Genomic DNA, 15,368 nt, shown 5'->3' with positions numbered 1-15,368 from the left:
CCAAACAACCACCAAAATCACAAAATAAAAAAAGCTCTGGGAGTTTAGAAGTCTGAGGCAAAACTTGGCAAATACACACTCCTGTTTCTTCTTGTGTGTGGGTCTACAGAAAAGATAAGTTTCAGCTTTTTTCATGTTGTGCTGACCTCGCGTGTGATAAGTGTAATTATGTAACCAGACTCTACTGTGAGGCATGTTGGGTATGAGCATGCAGGTCTCCGTTAAGTGTCTGTTGGTGCTGGGCTTGAACAGTGACAGGAGTGCCACTGTCAGCAGGCAGGTGCTTCGAGGGCTGTGTGAATGTGGGGGTTGCATTTGCACCAGTTCACACAGTGGAGCAAGCAGAAGGGTATCGGTGACCATCGAAGGATGCTGTGTGATAAGTGCTCCTGGCTTCGGTTTCCTTAAGGCTGACCTTGAGTCAGATTGCTCCACACATACTGCAGGAGCAGTGGGGTATCTCTGCAAGATCCCCTCAACCTTGAACTGATCTTTCAGGTGGGATTCAAAGAAGCACACAGGCTATGTCGGCTTAAAGAATCAGGGAGCGACTTGTTACATGAACAGCCTGCTACAGACGTTATTTTTCACGAATCAGCTACGAAAGGTAAATGGATAGTGTTCCTCTCCTGCAGCCTTCTGCCCACCCTTTCCTCTCAGGTATATCAGAGCAAAGTCTTCTCAACAAACATCCCAGTCTCCCTCCCCTGGCCCTGTCTCCTTAGATGGCTGCTAGTTCATGCTGCATTTTCATTCCCCAGTGTTGGGACACCTACTTTGTAAACTGCTTCAGTGTTTCAGAGTTACCACCGCCAACCTTTTCCTTTGAGACGGAGTCTCGCTCTGTCACCTAGACTGGAGTGCAATGGTGTGACCTTGGCTCACTGCAGCCTCTGCCTCCCGGGTTCAAGTGATTCTCTGGCCTCAGCCTCCTGAGTAGCTGGGATTACAGGCACCCGCCACCACAGCCGGCTAATTTTTATATTTTAGTAGAGGTGGGGTTTCACCATGTTGTCCAGGCTGGTCTCGAACTCCTGACCCCAAGCTATCCACCTGCCTCAGCTTCTCAAGGGGCTCAGATTATAGGCGTGAGCCACCATGCCTAACCATGACCTAAGTTTACAGACTTAACATTGTGTTAGAAATCACCTTGTGAAGGTATTTAGAAAAACAATCATAAAATCCATTAACAGCAACATTTGCAAACTTTTATATCAAAACTGAGTTGAAAAGTCAATGCAACTTACTTTTATTGAAAATTTCAATAAAAAGAATAGACATACATTAAATCTAGTATAGCTGAGTCAGTCAGTTCTACTTTGAGAATTACATGTGATTATTATGAAGCAGCACAGGAGATCGGCACACCTGGTTGTGGGAGGCAGGGAGCTGGCTGGCTTGTCAGCCTTGAAAGCATGTTTGCACAGCCACCCAGACAGGTTTGTCGTGATATATCCCAGGGACAGCTCAGTGTGGGTAATTCTAGTCACATTTAACTTTTTATCAAATGTTTTGTTCACAAGTAATGCTAAGTTAAGAAATGGTGCTCCAATAAGTAGGAAATAAAAGTAGTTCTCTGGGGGGTGATTTTGTTTTTTGTTTGCTTCTTTCTCTATTATCTTTTTATCAAGAACATATGGGTGAGGCCCGGTGCGGTGGGTCTCGCCTGCAATCCCAGCACTTTGGGAGGCCAAGGTGGGCAAATCACCTGAGGTCAGGAGTTTGAGACCAGCCTGGCCAACATGGCGAAAACCCGTCTCTACTGAAAATTCAGAAATTAGCCTGGCGTGGTGGTGCATGCCAGTTATTCCAGCTACTCAGGAGGCTGAGGAAGGAGAATTGCTTGAACCTGGGAGGCGGAGGTTGCAGTGAGCTGAGATTACACCGCTGCACTCCAGCCTGGGAGACAGAGCGAAACTCCGTCTCACATGGGTGGTGATTTTCAAAATTTATTTTTGCATTTTTGTGTTTTCCAGTATCCCTAAAGATGTTCATGACTTTGTAAACTTTCTCATCGATTTGGGGATCATTAAAAGCCCTAACAACAATCTTAGCCATTGTGTTATTAGAAATGATTTTTTAAAACATGAAGATTAAATTCTTACTGTTTTTTAAATTTCCCTGCATCTTCTCAGAATAAATTCTTAAATCTGAATTAATTCTTTCAGGCTGTATACATGATGCCAACCGAGGGGGACGATTCATCTAAAAGCGTCCCTTTAGCATTACAAAGGGTGTTCTATGAATTACAACACAGTGATAAACCTGTAGGAACAAAAAAGCTAACAAAGTCATTTGGGTATGTATTAGACATCTGCCTTTGCCATTCTGCTTCCTCTTTTTTTTTTTTTTTTTTAAAGGACAAATGAGTAGAGAATAGGAAAGTTAGTAGAGCATACTGTAGGCACTTAATTTAGGGAGACTTGAGCATTTAATGGTGTCAGTGCTTTTATCATTGTATTTTGTTTCATTTCTTTGGAAATAGATACTTTGTTTTAGAATTTTGCTTGAGAAAGAGTTCACTGCTTAAGGTTTTTACTTTCAACACAAGAACCTGTATTGCTTTCAAATTTGTTACATTTTCTTGGAAACACCACTTCCCTTAGCAGTAAATCCATCTGAATTATAACTCCCAAAAATAGTCTTCACAGGAAAGGAATTTGAGAATAATAACTGACTATCCAGTTTAGTTTTTCAATCTAAGTTACTTTTAATTTGCTCATTTGAAAGTTGAGCGTTTAAATGGAGATGTTTGTTTTATCTTTGAAAGGTGGGAAACTTTAGATAGCTTCATGCAACACGATGTTCAGGAGCTTTGTCGAGTGGTAAGTTTCAAGCAGTACTTGTATATTTCTTACAATGAATATTTTTTGAAGCATTGTCAGAGTTATTACCAAGTAAAACCTCAGACCTGATTCAGAAAATGCCCATCTTTGTTTAGGATCAGACTGAGGCTACAAAAAGGCAGCAGCTGTCTAGTTTTAAAGGCTGGTAAGAATTATTTGAATAGGGATTTGAAGGTGAAGTGAGGAAGCTTGAATTTTATACTAGCAGGCAGTAGGCTTTTAATTTGTTAAATTGGTATATATACATGAGTTACTAATCCAGGAACCAAAGACTGGCTTTGTTGGCTGTCCCGTTGGTCCTGAGTCACTGTAGAGTGGTGACTTCTATTCTTACTCCAGTGTCCAGACCCCTCCTGTGCAGCGAGGTTCTCACTGAGCAGAACTCAGTATGCGGCGATTACTCTCCCCGTGGCGTCACTAGTCGCTAGCAAATCCTCATTCTTCCAGTTGTGATTAAAGACACAGAAACACACACACACAACATGAAATGGCTGTTCAAGGTGATTGGCTGGGCAAGGTGTGTTTTCTTTTTTGCAGCACTAGCTGGATTGAATCCAGTTCATTAAATATCCATGGACAAACCAGTCAATCCTGTTGACAGGCTCAACCTCATTAATCTCTTGGTGTGGACCATTACGAGTTAAGTTTAGTGAACAATTTTACATGCTTTTCCACAGAGGTAAAAAAAAATATAAAAATGCTTCTAAAGGCACTACAGATTACTAATTTATTCCAAAGGCTGTATAAAAGGTTAACCTCAACTGTTGCATGTAGAGATGTTTGTAAAAATCCAACCAAGAAAGAAGATTTTGTATATGTTTTTGATAATTGCATGCCGGAGGTCATATTTTTATAGTCTACGACTTCTTTGAACATTGATGTTTGTAGTCAGTTATAAAATTAATGTATATATTAAGCATAAAAACCTTTTTTTAAAGCCAAAACTTTCTTTTTCAGTTGCTTGATAATGTGGAAAATAAGATGAAAGGCACCTGTGTAGAGGGCACTATACCCAAATTATTCCGCGGCAAAATGGTGGTATGTGGCTACCAGTTCTAAAAGATCTTTTGAAAAGGTTTTAGAATATGAATTTTTTGACTATTACTACTTAAGTCACTTTTAACTTTCCTTATTTGCAGTCCTATATCCAGTGTAAAGAAGTAGACTATCGGTCTGATAGAAGAGAAGATTATTATGATATCCAGCTAAGTATCAAAGGAAAGAAAAATAGTAAGTGTTGCGTGTATCTAATGGCATGAGCTTTTGATGATTTCTATTGTGGTTTAATGTTTCATTTACACAAGTGATGTTTTTTTAAACAGTCTAAACACAGAGAATGGCTCAGATCTTAAGCAAACAGCTCACTGGGTGAACTCAGGCTTGTCACCTCCACCCAGCTCTAGTGTTGGCCAGCACCCCCACAGCCCTTCCCAGCCACCGCCTCCCTCTCCTCACAGGAAACCACCATGTGGACTTCTAACAGCCTCGGTTAACTTTGCATGTTTTAGGTGTCTATTTAAATAGAATTTTGTAGTAGGATGTATTTGTTTATTTTGTTGTTGTTTTTTGAGATAGGGTCTTGTGCTGTATAGGCTGGGGTGCAATGGTGCAATGGTAGCTCACTGCAGCCTCACACTCCTCCTGCTTCAGCTTCCCCAGTGGCTGGGAACACAGGTGTGTGCCACTACACCCAGCTATTTTTTTTTTTTTTTTTAAATAGAGATGGGGTCTCGCTTTGTTGCTCAGGCTGGTCTTCAACTCCTGGGTTCAAGCAGCCTTCCTGCCTTAGGCTCCCAAAGCACTGGAATTAGACATGAGCCACCGTGTCCAGCCTGTGTCTGATTTCTTTTGCTGAGCACATTCATGAGATACATCCACACTGGGACTAGTCATAGTAATCATTTGTGTTGCTTTATAGTATTCCATTTTGAGAATATACCACAAAAATTTTGAAATCTTTCTTTCTTTCTTTTTTTTTTTTTTTTTTTTTTGAGACGGCGTCTCACTCTGTCCCCCTTGCTGGAGTGCAGTGGCCGGATCTCAGCTCACTGCAAGCTCCGCCTCCCGGGTTCAGGCCATTCTCCTGCCTCAGCCTCCCGAGTAGCTGGGACTACAGGCGCCCGCCACCTCGCCCGGCTAGTTTTTTTGTATTTTTTAGTAGAGACGGGGTTTCACTGTGTTAGCCAGGATGGTCTCGATCTCCTGACCTCGTGATCCACCCATCTCGGCCTCCCAAAGTGCTGGGATTACAGGCTTGAGCCACCGCGCCCGGCTGAAATCTTTCTTCTTCTGATTGATATTTGGGTTGGTCTCCGTTTGAGGTGGTTGGACATAAGGCAGATTGACCATTCTTAATGCCTGTTTGCATTTGGAGGAAGAGGAATTACTGGCCTGTAGGGTGTGCATATGTTCAGCTTGATGGATAAAGTTAGCAAGATTCCCAAAGTGGTTTATCATTTTCACAGTCATCAGCAAGGTGTCAGAGTTACAGTTGCTCCATACCCACACTGGAGCTGTCAGTTGCCGGACGTGGAAAGATTGTGGTGGGAGTATATATGGTGCTGTCTGCATTTTAGTTTGTATTTCCTTGAAGATCAGTGAGGTTGTTCTTACCTTTTCAAATGCTTATTGGCAATTTGGATATCTTCCTTTATAAAATGCTTGTTTAAATACTTTAACAATTTTAGTATTGGCTTCTTTTTTTCCCCTTAACTGATTTATAGTCATTCTTTTAAAGAAATATTTAAAATAAGGGGGAGGATGGGTGTGGTCGCTCATGCCTGTAATTTCAGCACTTTGGGAGGCTGAGGCGGGAGGATTGCTAGAACCCAGGAGTTTGAGGCCAGCAACACAATGAGACAGGCAACATAGTGAGACTCCATCTCTACAAAAACTACAAAAATTAGCTGGGTGTGGTGGCATGCACCTGTAGTCCCAGCTACTCGAGGCTGAGGCAGGAGGATAGCTTGAGCCCTGGAGTTCAAGGCTGCAGCTAGCCATGATTGCGCCACTGTACTCCATCCTGGGCAACAGAGCAAGTGCCTGTCTCAAGAAAGTAAAATAAAATAAAAAGAGTGAGGAGGGGAAGTGCTTTATGTTGACCCGCATATTTACAGCTTGCAGTGCTCCTCTGTTTTTAATTTGGATATGGATTCTTATTAGGAATCATTGAGTACAGGTTGGCTGAGATGAGTTTTTTCAGCTTGCATGCCTGGAAAGATGTTATTTCATCTGCAGTTGTGAAAGACATTTTAAGTCGGTGTAGACTTCTAGATTGGCAGGTTCCTGCCTTTGGTCTGTTAGATGTTCCACCATCTTCTTGCTCGCATCGTTTCTGAGAAGTGGGCGGTAGCGTCCTCACTCTTGTTCATTTGTTTCTCGGCCCCAAGCGCCTCATGCTTCACTTCACTTCACTTCGCTTCGCTTCACTTCTCTTCTCTCTTCCCTTTTCTCTCCTCTTTTTTTGAGAGAGAGTCTTGCTCTGTCACCCAGGCTGGAGTGCAGTGGCCGGATCTCAGCTCACTGCAAGCTCCGCCTCCCGGTTTTACGCCATTCTCCTGCCTCACCTTCCCGAGTAGCTGGGACTACAGGCGCCTGCCACCTCGCCCAGCTAGTTTTTTGTAATTTTTAGTAGAGATGGGGTTTCATCTTGTTAGCCAGGTTGGTCTCGATCTCCTGATCTCGTGATCTGCCCGTCTTGGCCTCTCAAAGTGCTGGGATTACAGGCTTGAGCCACCGCACCTGGCCCGATTTTCAGACTTTAAAATTTTTTTTTTTTATTTTTAGAAGTTTGACTTGGATTTTTTTCTTTCTTTCTTTCTTTTTTTTTTTTTTTTTTGAGACGGAGTTGTGCTCTGTCGCCCCGGCTGGAGTGCAGTGGCTGGATCTCAGCTCACTGCAAGCTCCACCTTCCAGGTTTATACCATTCTGCCTCAGCCTCCCGAGTAGCTGGGACTACAGGCGCCCACCACCTCGTGTGGCTAGTTTTTTGTATTTTTTAGTAGAGACGGGGTTTCACCTTGTTAGCCAGGATGGTCTCAATCTCCTGACCTTGTGATTCGCCCGTCTCGGCCTCCCAAAGTGCTGGGATTACAGGCTTGAGCCACTGCGCCTGGCCTGGATTTTTTTTTAAATGGAAATCTTTATCTGTTCTTTTTTTTTCTATGTATTTATCAATTAATTATAATTATTTGGAGTCAAGGTGTTGCCGTGTTAGGCCAGTCTCGGAGGTCCTGCGCTCAAGCAGTCTGCCCGCCTTGGCCTCCCGAAGTGTTGGGACCATGCCCAGCCCTGTGTCTCTTCTTAGCATGCTCTTGCTTTCTTCTCCTTTGGACTTAAGTTGATAATGCTCTTGTCTACTAATTCTGTCATCTGTGAGATTTCTGCGTCTGTTTCTATTGAAGGATTGTTCTCTTTGTCTTGGGTGGAGGTTTCAGCTTCTTTGCATGCTTGGTAATCTTTTTTTTTTTCTTTTTTCTTTTTTTTTTTTTTTTGAGACGGAGTCTCATTCTGTCGCCCAGGCTGGAGTGCAGTGGCGCAGTCTCGGCTCATTACAACCTCCGTCTCCTGGGTTCAAGCAGTTCTCCTATCAGCCTCCTGAGTAGCTGGCATTACAGGTGCCCGCCACCACACCCAGCTAGTTTTTGCATCTTTAGTAGAGACGGGGTTTCACCATGTTTTGGCCAGGGTGGTATCGAACTCCTGACCTCATGGGATCCACCCGCCTCGGCTTCCCAAAGTGCTGGGATTACAGGCGCGAGCCACAGAGCCACTGTACTGGGCCACATGCTTGGTAACCTTTTTATTGAACAGCAGGCATGGTGATTTTTATCTTGCTGGGCGTTAGATATTACTAACCTTTGCTCTTACGCACAGATAAGTGATTTGTTAATCATTTGCTTCCTTTGAGTCTTGTTTTTAAGCCTTGCTAGGTGGGAGAACAGGTTTTACTTGAGGGATAACCTGTCCCCACGTCCTTTTAGTTGTTAGCTGAGTCTCCCAGGTGTTCAGAGGTTTTTCCGCTGTGACTGATGGGAACACAGACTTCCCAGCCTGTCATGAGCTCTGAAGGTTGTTCCCCCGAGTCCTCATCCTCTTGCTGCTTCTTTCCCTTGCCCCAGGTAATTTCCTCGATTTCACTAGTCAGTTCTCACTGACAGCTTCGGAAGAAACTGCACATCCCCAGATCTTGCTTTCTGGGCAGCATTCTGCTTTAGGCTACTCTGCCCCTCAGGTTCCGGCTCCCTTGGGCTCCTCTGATTCTCACTTCTTGGCTCTTTCTGGGTTTGCCTTTCGCTGGCTGCAGCCTGTAAACTCTCAGCAGAGCTGGGCCCATCACGGGACTCTCATTTGTCCCGTCAGGGATCCCTGTCCTGTATCACATGTGTTCGGAGCGTGACTGCAGCTGTTTTCAGTGTTGTGCAGTTGCGTGTTTCCTTCATGATCGGAGCAGGAAGAGCTCTCCATACACTCTGGCTGCACAATTCTGTGTTGGATTGAGAGCTTGTCCCTCAGCATGTGGCTCGTCCTTTCACTCTTAATGTTACCATTCTTAATTTTAGGGAAATACAGTGTGTCCTTGTTTGCTTTTTATGTCCTGTAAAATTCTATTACTTTCTACTATTTTGCCTTTTCCATTTATCTACAATCCACCTGGAATAAGTGGGGGTGAGGAGATGCCAGGACCAACTTCCACTCCATCCCGTGTTGACCTCTGAGGAAATGGAGGTTTTCCTTGTTGTTATGCCACATCAGGCAGCCGTTCACCTTTGTGCATCTCTGCTTTTGAGACCAAGGGGTGGTCCATACTGCCCAGTTCCAAGCTGTCTTCATAATCATAGCTTTACAGTGTGTGCTTTGTTCAAATAACAGTAAAACCTTAACTGTTACCTCCATATTGTCATTTTAACGTCCTTAAGAAAGATACTAATGACCTTTGGCCAATGAGCAAAGGTGCTAACAGCACATTTACCTACAGTATTGGCTACAGGGGGAGAATTACTGTTGTTAATTAGTGTTGTTTACCTTTTCTGCTATTCCTAAATATGCTGATTTAAATAACTTATACCTGGGTTGGCTATATTATAAATGAAGCTTTAGCAATTGACTTTTCTCTCTCTTTTCCAAAGTATTTGAATCATTTGTGGATTATGTGGCAGTAGAACAGCTCGATGGGGACAATAAATACGACGCTGGGGAACATGGCTTACAGGTAACTTGGGTGTTTTGTGCTAGTGTCCTATTGTAGTTTTCTTCTTTATTTTCAGTTCTTTTAATTGCTAAATAAGAAATTGCTTGTGCCCTTTCATGTGTTTCTGGTATTTAGAGTATACAAGGATTCTGTTTCTTGGATAGTCGAATGGGGAGGGTGAGGGGGTATTAGGACATGGGAGTGCAGCTGATTTATCCCGTAGAAGCACATCCAGCAGGATGGAGGGTCTCGTGGGGTTTTAGGAATCTTATCCTTTCCCCATTCCTCACCTTACTGGTGTCACTGCTCCAGTTTTCCTTCAGTTTCTCCTGGTCACAAGTGGCATTTCTTGGTGAGTTGGACTGTGTTTATTTAGGTCGTGTTGCTTTATTTTTAAATGTATTTTTAATGAATTTAGTTTTCTGAGGATCCCGACTTTAGAATGAGGAGTGTGTTCTCTAGGGTTATGGCCCCTAGAGAACACACTGGGCATCTGACAGAGCAGTGAGCATGGTGCGTGACCAGGTGGCCAGCCCCCGCTTGGATGGAGGGAAATGAACTGTTCCTGGCTGCTGGTCTGGCTGGTCTGTTGGATCTGCAGTGTCCTCGTGGATCCAGTGATCTAGGGTCTGTTATGTCATCTTATAACCTTGACTCATTGACTCAACTGATTTATAATTAAAAATTTCAGGCCAGTGTGTGCTTACAAAGCCTGCCAGTGTATACTTCATGATGCCCATGTACCCATTTTGTAGTCAGCTTCAAATGTACTCTTCTGCTAGGTCTGTCCAGTTGGACTGAGAAACTGAGGTGTAGATCAGAAAGTTTTTTGGTTTTTTTTTTTTTTTTTTGAGATGGAGCCTCGCTCTGTTCCCCAGGCTAGAGTGCAGTTGTGCGATCTCGCTCACTGCAACCTCCGCCTCCTGGGTTCAAGCAATTCTTCTACCTCAGCCTCCCGAGCAGCAGGGATACAGGCACCCGCCACTATGCCCAACTAATTTTTGTAGTTTTAGTAGAGATGGGGTTTCACCATATTGGCCAGGCTGGTCTCGAACCCCTGACCTTGTGATCCACTTGCCTCAGCCTCCCAAAGTGCTGGAATTACAGGTGTGAGCCACTGCGCTTGGCCAGAAAGTTATTTTTTAATGAGAACTTTGGCAGCTTGGTGTGGTTAAGAAATATTCTGGTCTACTCACAAGAATTATTATTTTCTATTCTGGATGTTTTAGGGTCTGGTTGAGCAATATGTATTTGAGTCAAAGCCTCAGTGGACAGCGGTGGAGACAGAATCCTTTTATCTTTCAGGCTGTATTAAAAACAGGCCCTTCCCCACTGTGGAGTGGGTTCCTGAGGTCTGTGTTTGTCTTTCCTGAGATAGCCCTGTCTTAAACGAGCAGCTCATGTACATCCAAGAACCTTGGCATACGGGTGTGTCTTGTTATGGCCCCCAATTCCTCCAGGTCTCTTGCTAGCTACGGGGCAGGTGGGTTTCCAGCCAGAAGGAAAGTCTGCATTGGAAATAGAGCTGTGAGTCAGACGTGCATTGAGGGACCCTGACCACCTGGCCGTGGGTGAGATCGGCAAAGCCTGATTTTACTGAGGAACAAAGAGCTGGCCAAGATGGAGCAGAGACAGAGCGGGGCGAGAGCTGTAGAGTCCGATGTCCCCAGAGAAGGCTTGTTGAGAAGTTGGGGTGTCCTGTCCCACAGAGGCTGGCAGTCAACTGGGGAAGGGCCTTGCTGACACTGGATCAGAACTTTCTTAGAAGTGGGATTGAGCCATAAGCACAAAGGGCGTGCCCTGTGATACATGGGTTCTTATGCAAACATCAAAGAGCCCAAGGAAAGGAAGCTTATAATCCTGCCAACCCATCACTGGGTTCATTGCTACTTGTTCTGTTGGGACGTTTCATAAGCATACCTAATCTTGCGTAATTATAACCAGAGTTTTCTGCTTTTCCATTTAACGATTTTTCTGTGGATCTCCATAATTTGCACAGTGTTTAATGACTGTATAATTCAGCAGCAAATGACTGTCTAAATTTCCTTAACCATTTCTTCCCCCATTGCTGGATATCAAGTTAGAATACAATCCAAGGTAAGAGAATCTCACAGTCATGCTGGTGCAGCATTATTTTAACGAACAAAGAGACCCATAAACAGACCTAAAGAAAACATTTCAAAGATGCCCTAAATGGACATCTAAACTTCCCCGCCTTTGTCTCCAGAGTCCCCAGACATGTTCCAATCTTGCTGAGCTGCTGTTGATTTCATTGCTTCCAGGAGTAAGTAGAGGCTAACTACATTTGCATTTCTTTTTCAATGTTCAGGAAGCCGAGAAAGGTGTGAAATTCCTAACATTGCCACCAGTGTTACATCTACAACTGATGAGATTTATGTATGACCCTCAGACGGACCAAAATATCAAGATCAATGATAGGTAATCTGTAGTGGGATGTAAAGTTAAGATTTCATCATTGCGCTGGTCCTAGGGGGTTAGTCTCAGTGCTTTCCTCAGTCTTTGTATTTTCAGTCCCACGTCTGATTTATTTAGATTTCCCTTCTACCTCTGTGTCCCAAGAGCAGCAGTGTTAAAGGAATTATTTTATGTCAAGTTTCAGAGGCCGCCTCTGCCGAGTCTGTTTCCCCTCTCAAGATGCTTTGCCCAGTCCCAGCTCTGCTGTCTGCTGTGGCTGATTTAAGTCCACAAGGATGGGGCTGTTTCTGCTTCACAGATCTTGCATTCACAGGATTTCTAATAAATTTAATTTTGACCAATTGTAAATGTTATTTCACAGGGACTTTTAGTGTATTTGTTTAAATAGGATTTTCCAATATTTTGTTGTCTCTCAGTTGGCGTCAACTTCTAGAATGTGCTAGAGTTTTCAGGAATGCTAAAGTAGTTGTTTGTATGCCAATTACAAGTAGTTATTTTTATTTTTTTTATTTTTTGAGACAGAGTCTCGCTCTGTCGCCCAGACTGGAGTGCAGTGGCCAGATCTCAGCTCACTGCAAGCTCCGCCTCCCGGATTCACGCCATTCTCCTGCCTCAGCCTCCCGAGTAGCTGGGACTACAGGCGCCTGCCACCTCGCCTGGCTAGTTTTTTGTATTTTTTAGTAGAGACGGAGTTTCACCTTGTTAGCCAGGATGGTCTCGATCTCCTGACTTCGTGATCCGCCCGTCTTGGCCTCCCAAAGTGCTGGGATTACAGGCTTCAGCCACCGCGCCCGGCCCTATTTTTATTTATTTTGTTATGTTTTTGAGATGGAGTCTTGCTGTGTTGCCCAGGCTGGAGTGCAGTGGCACTATCGTGGCTCACTGCAGCCTTGAACTGCTGGGCTCAAGCGATCCTTGTGCCTCAGCCTTCCAAGTACCTGGCTAATTTTTGTATTTTAATAGAGTGAGGGTTTCACCATGCCCGCCAGGCTGGTCTCAAGTGATCTGCTGGCCTCAGCCTCCCAAAAGTGCTGGGAGTACTGGCATGAAACACCACCCCCAGCCACAAGTAGTTTTTAGATTGTTAAAATACCAGGTGCAGGAGTGACAGTGTGCACTACCTTGTCTGATAGAGGATACAGTAGTTTTATCCTGAGTAGGTTGAGCACCAGCTTTGTATGGAATGTAGATTGGTCATTCAGCTTTCAGGTTTGACGGAGAGTATAATCAAATCATGTTACTTGCCACCAGCTGAGCCTTTCGTCACCCATTCAGTCTTTATATAGGTCAGAAGCTATCTCAGCCAGAACTCACAAACTGGCAGCCTTCAGACCAATTCCCACCTGTTGGTATGTTTCTTTAGGTCCTTACTTTGTTTTTGTTTTTATTGGAGCCAGTGGCAAACATTTTTTAAATTGTGAGATTTTACATAGATGCTAAGATTTTGGCATCGTTTAGGAATCCGAAGGTTTGGCAACTTGAGGCCACCATTCCTGAAGGCTGCAGGGGCTGTGAACTGAGTGCTGGCTGCTTCACAGGCGGGGCGAATGCTGTGCTTGGGACCAGCCCCCACCCGTGGAACTTGCCTTCCTGCCTCTTAATTTTGCAACCCTGATGGTGAAATTTGGTCAAGTAAATCAAAATTTGTAGAGCCAGTTAAAACTTTGTCGAATTCAGGATGTCTGTAGAATATTAAAACTAAGTCGATATTCAGAGTGGGAAATATTTTTACATGTCTTTCTGAATTTGATTTTTCATGTTTCTCAGTTTGCAGATATCCTTAGTAGTCTTAACCTCTCGACCCTCAGAATCATTTCTTGATATATTTGGAATTCCCCCAGCCTAAATTATTCGTAGTGTGTATTTATTATGTTGACTAGGAATAATTATTTCCATCAAGTAGACATTACGTTATGTAGTTCATAGGCCTTCCCAAGGCAGTTCATGCTTATCACATTAAAGATGAGCCAATACATTAAATGGCCTTACTTAAAGTGTGATTTTTTTTGTGTAAATTAATACTGAATTTCTTTTAAAATGTTTTCTAATAGGTTTGAATTCCCAGAGCAGTTACCACTTGATGAATTTTTGCAAAAAACAGATCCTAAGGACCCTGCAAATTATATTCTTCATGCAGTCCTGGTTCATAGTGGAGATAATCATGGTGGACATTATGTGGTTTATCTAAACCCTAAAGGGGATGGCAAAGTAAGTGCTGGGACCCAGGACTGAATGCGAGCTCATCAGAAGGTTAACACAGACGCTCTGCTTCAGCCTGTTTTGGTTCCTACTTGGGACCTTGTCTGGGACCCCTAATTGATCTGTGTATTCTCTGGCTACTACGTGCTGTTGTCCCATCCATTTAATTGCTGAGATTTGAAGGGAAATAGTAAATTAGCATTTGTGCTTCTCTTCGTTAGTAATCAATGTTGGAACCTACAGAATCCCTTATATCTCATGTGAGACACTAACATTTTCTTCTGAATGCTTGTGGGATAATTACCCATGCCATGGGCCCAGTCGGAGAGGCCGGCTGGTTGCATGTCCCTCTGCATGCCCCCTGGTCCTCACTTGTTTCCTCTCATGGGGATCTCATGCAGTCTTCACCACCACCCCTGGGAGCGTAGAGGGCGCCATACTCATTTGGCAGATGAGGATCTTGGAATCTACCTCCAAGACCACAGGGCCAGCACCCAGCTCCTGCCAAGGAGATTTGATGGAGGGACCCCACAGCATGAGAAAACAGTGAAGAGTACCTGTAACAGTAGTGCTCGCCACTATTTAATACGGCTCCATCCACAAGGCAGATGGGAAGATAACTGTTAGAGACATGCCGTGTTGACTTCAGTCTGGCCCTTAACTTGATTCCATAAAATGCCATGGGATAGGATAAAACAACCCATTTAATTTTATAACTAAAGGATAAAATTTGAACTCTCATTTGGTGTGCTCAGTATGGCCTTTTTAATTCTGTAAAGAGTTGGTAATGTCAGTAGATTGAACCTAAGTGGAAAACGGGCTATTTGAGTAGATTAGAAAAATTGCCATTGGGCGAACGGTAGTAATGCCCACAGAATGTTGAATGGGGATGGCAAAGGTCCTAGTGAATTGTATGAGTGGATGCCTGAGGCTCTGCCTGCCTAGCACACCATCAAGTTGTGTGCCTGTATATGTATACACATGTATATTTTTTCAACTGGGGCATACCTAGAAGTTCACACATTTTAGAACAACGCTGCCGTCTAGTGTTGGGTGCTTGTCACAGTGCTTGATCGCTGCTGATGTGTGTTGCTTTCCTTGCAGTGGTGTAAATTTGATGACGACGTCGTGTCAAGGTGCACTAAAGAGGAAGCAATTGAGCACAATTATGGGGGTCACGATGACGACCTGTCTGTTCGACACTGCACTAATGCTTACATGTTAGTCTATATCAGGGAATCAAAACTGAGTGAGTAGCGTTCACTTTTGCTCTGTCCTTTACTGTGGTGGACTTGACATTTGTACCATGAATTCACAGTATCCTTTTTTGTCCAGACATGTTTTATGCTTATTCCACTATATTTACAACAGCCCAGAAACAAGCAGGGTTGGGCTTGTGCAGACTCATGGTACCAAGTAATTTCACGTTAATAGATTATTTTATTTTATTGTCTCACTCTGTCGCCCAGGCTGGAGTGCAGTGGCGCAATCTCGGCTCACTGCAAGCTCCACCTCCTGGATTCACGCCATTCTCCTGCCTCATCCTCCTGAGTAGCTGGAACTACAGGGCCCGTCACCATGCCCGGCTAATTTTTTGTATTTTTTTTTTTAGTAGAGATGGGGTTTCACCATGTTAGCCAGGATGGTCTTGATCTCCTGACCTCGTGATCCGCCTGCCTTGGCCTCCCAAAGTGCTG

The 15,368-nt window shown here is 43.9% G+C and overlaps 1 protein-coding gene across 4 annotated transcripts in view; it reads left to right on the top strand.

Annotated features, from left to right (window-relative positions):
• LOC105467794 (ubiquitin specific peptidase 7) overlaps positions 1–15,368 on the top strand; it is a 73,018-nt gene that overhangs the window by 46,519 nt on the left and 11,131 nt on the right. For all 4 annotated transcript variants that reach the window (XM_011717508.3, XM_011717510.3, XM_011717509.3 and 1 more), the window contains 9 exons: positions 499–607; positions 2,169–2,299; positions 2,771–2,825; positions 3,804–3,884; positions 3,986–4,076; positions 8,975–9,057; positions 11,366–11,475; positions 13,524–13,680; positions 14,776–14,920. In XM_011717508.3, coding sequence (XP_011715810.1) covers positions 499–607; positions 2,169–2,299; positions 2,771–2,825; positions 3,804–3,884; positions 3,986–4,076; positions 8,975–9,057; positions 11,366–11,475; positions 13,524–13,680; positions 14,776–14,920 — 962 coding nt within the window. The remainder of the gene's footprint in view (positions 1–498; positions 608–2,168; positions 2,300–2,770; positions 2,826–3,803; positions 3,885–3,985; positions 4,077–8,974; positions 9,058–11,365; positions 11,476–13,523; positions 13,681–14,775; positions 14,921–15,368) is intronic.

The sequence above is a fragment of the Macaca nemestrina genome, chromosome 18 (genome assembly GCF_043159975.1).
Source record: "Macaca nemestrina isolate mMacNem1 chromosome 18, mMacNem.hap1, whole genome shotgun sequence".
Taxonomy (NCBI): domain Eukaryota; kingdom Metazoa; phylum Chordata; class Mammalia; order Primates; family Cercopithecidae; genus Macaca; species Macaca nemestrina.
This window is presented reverse-complemented; position numbering and strand designations above follow the sequence as displayed.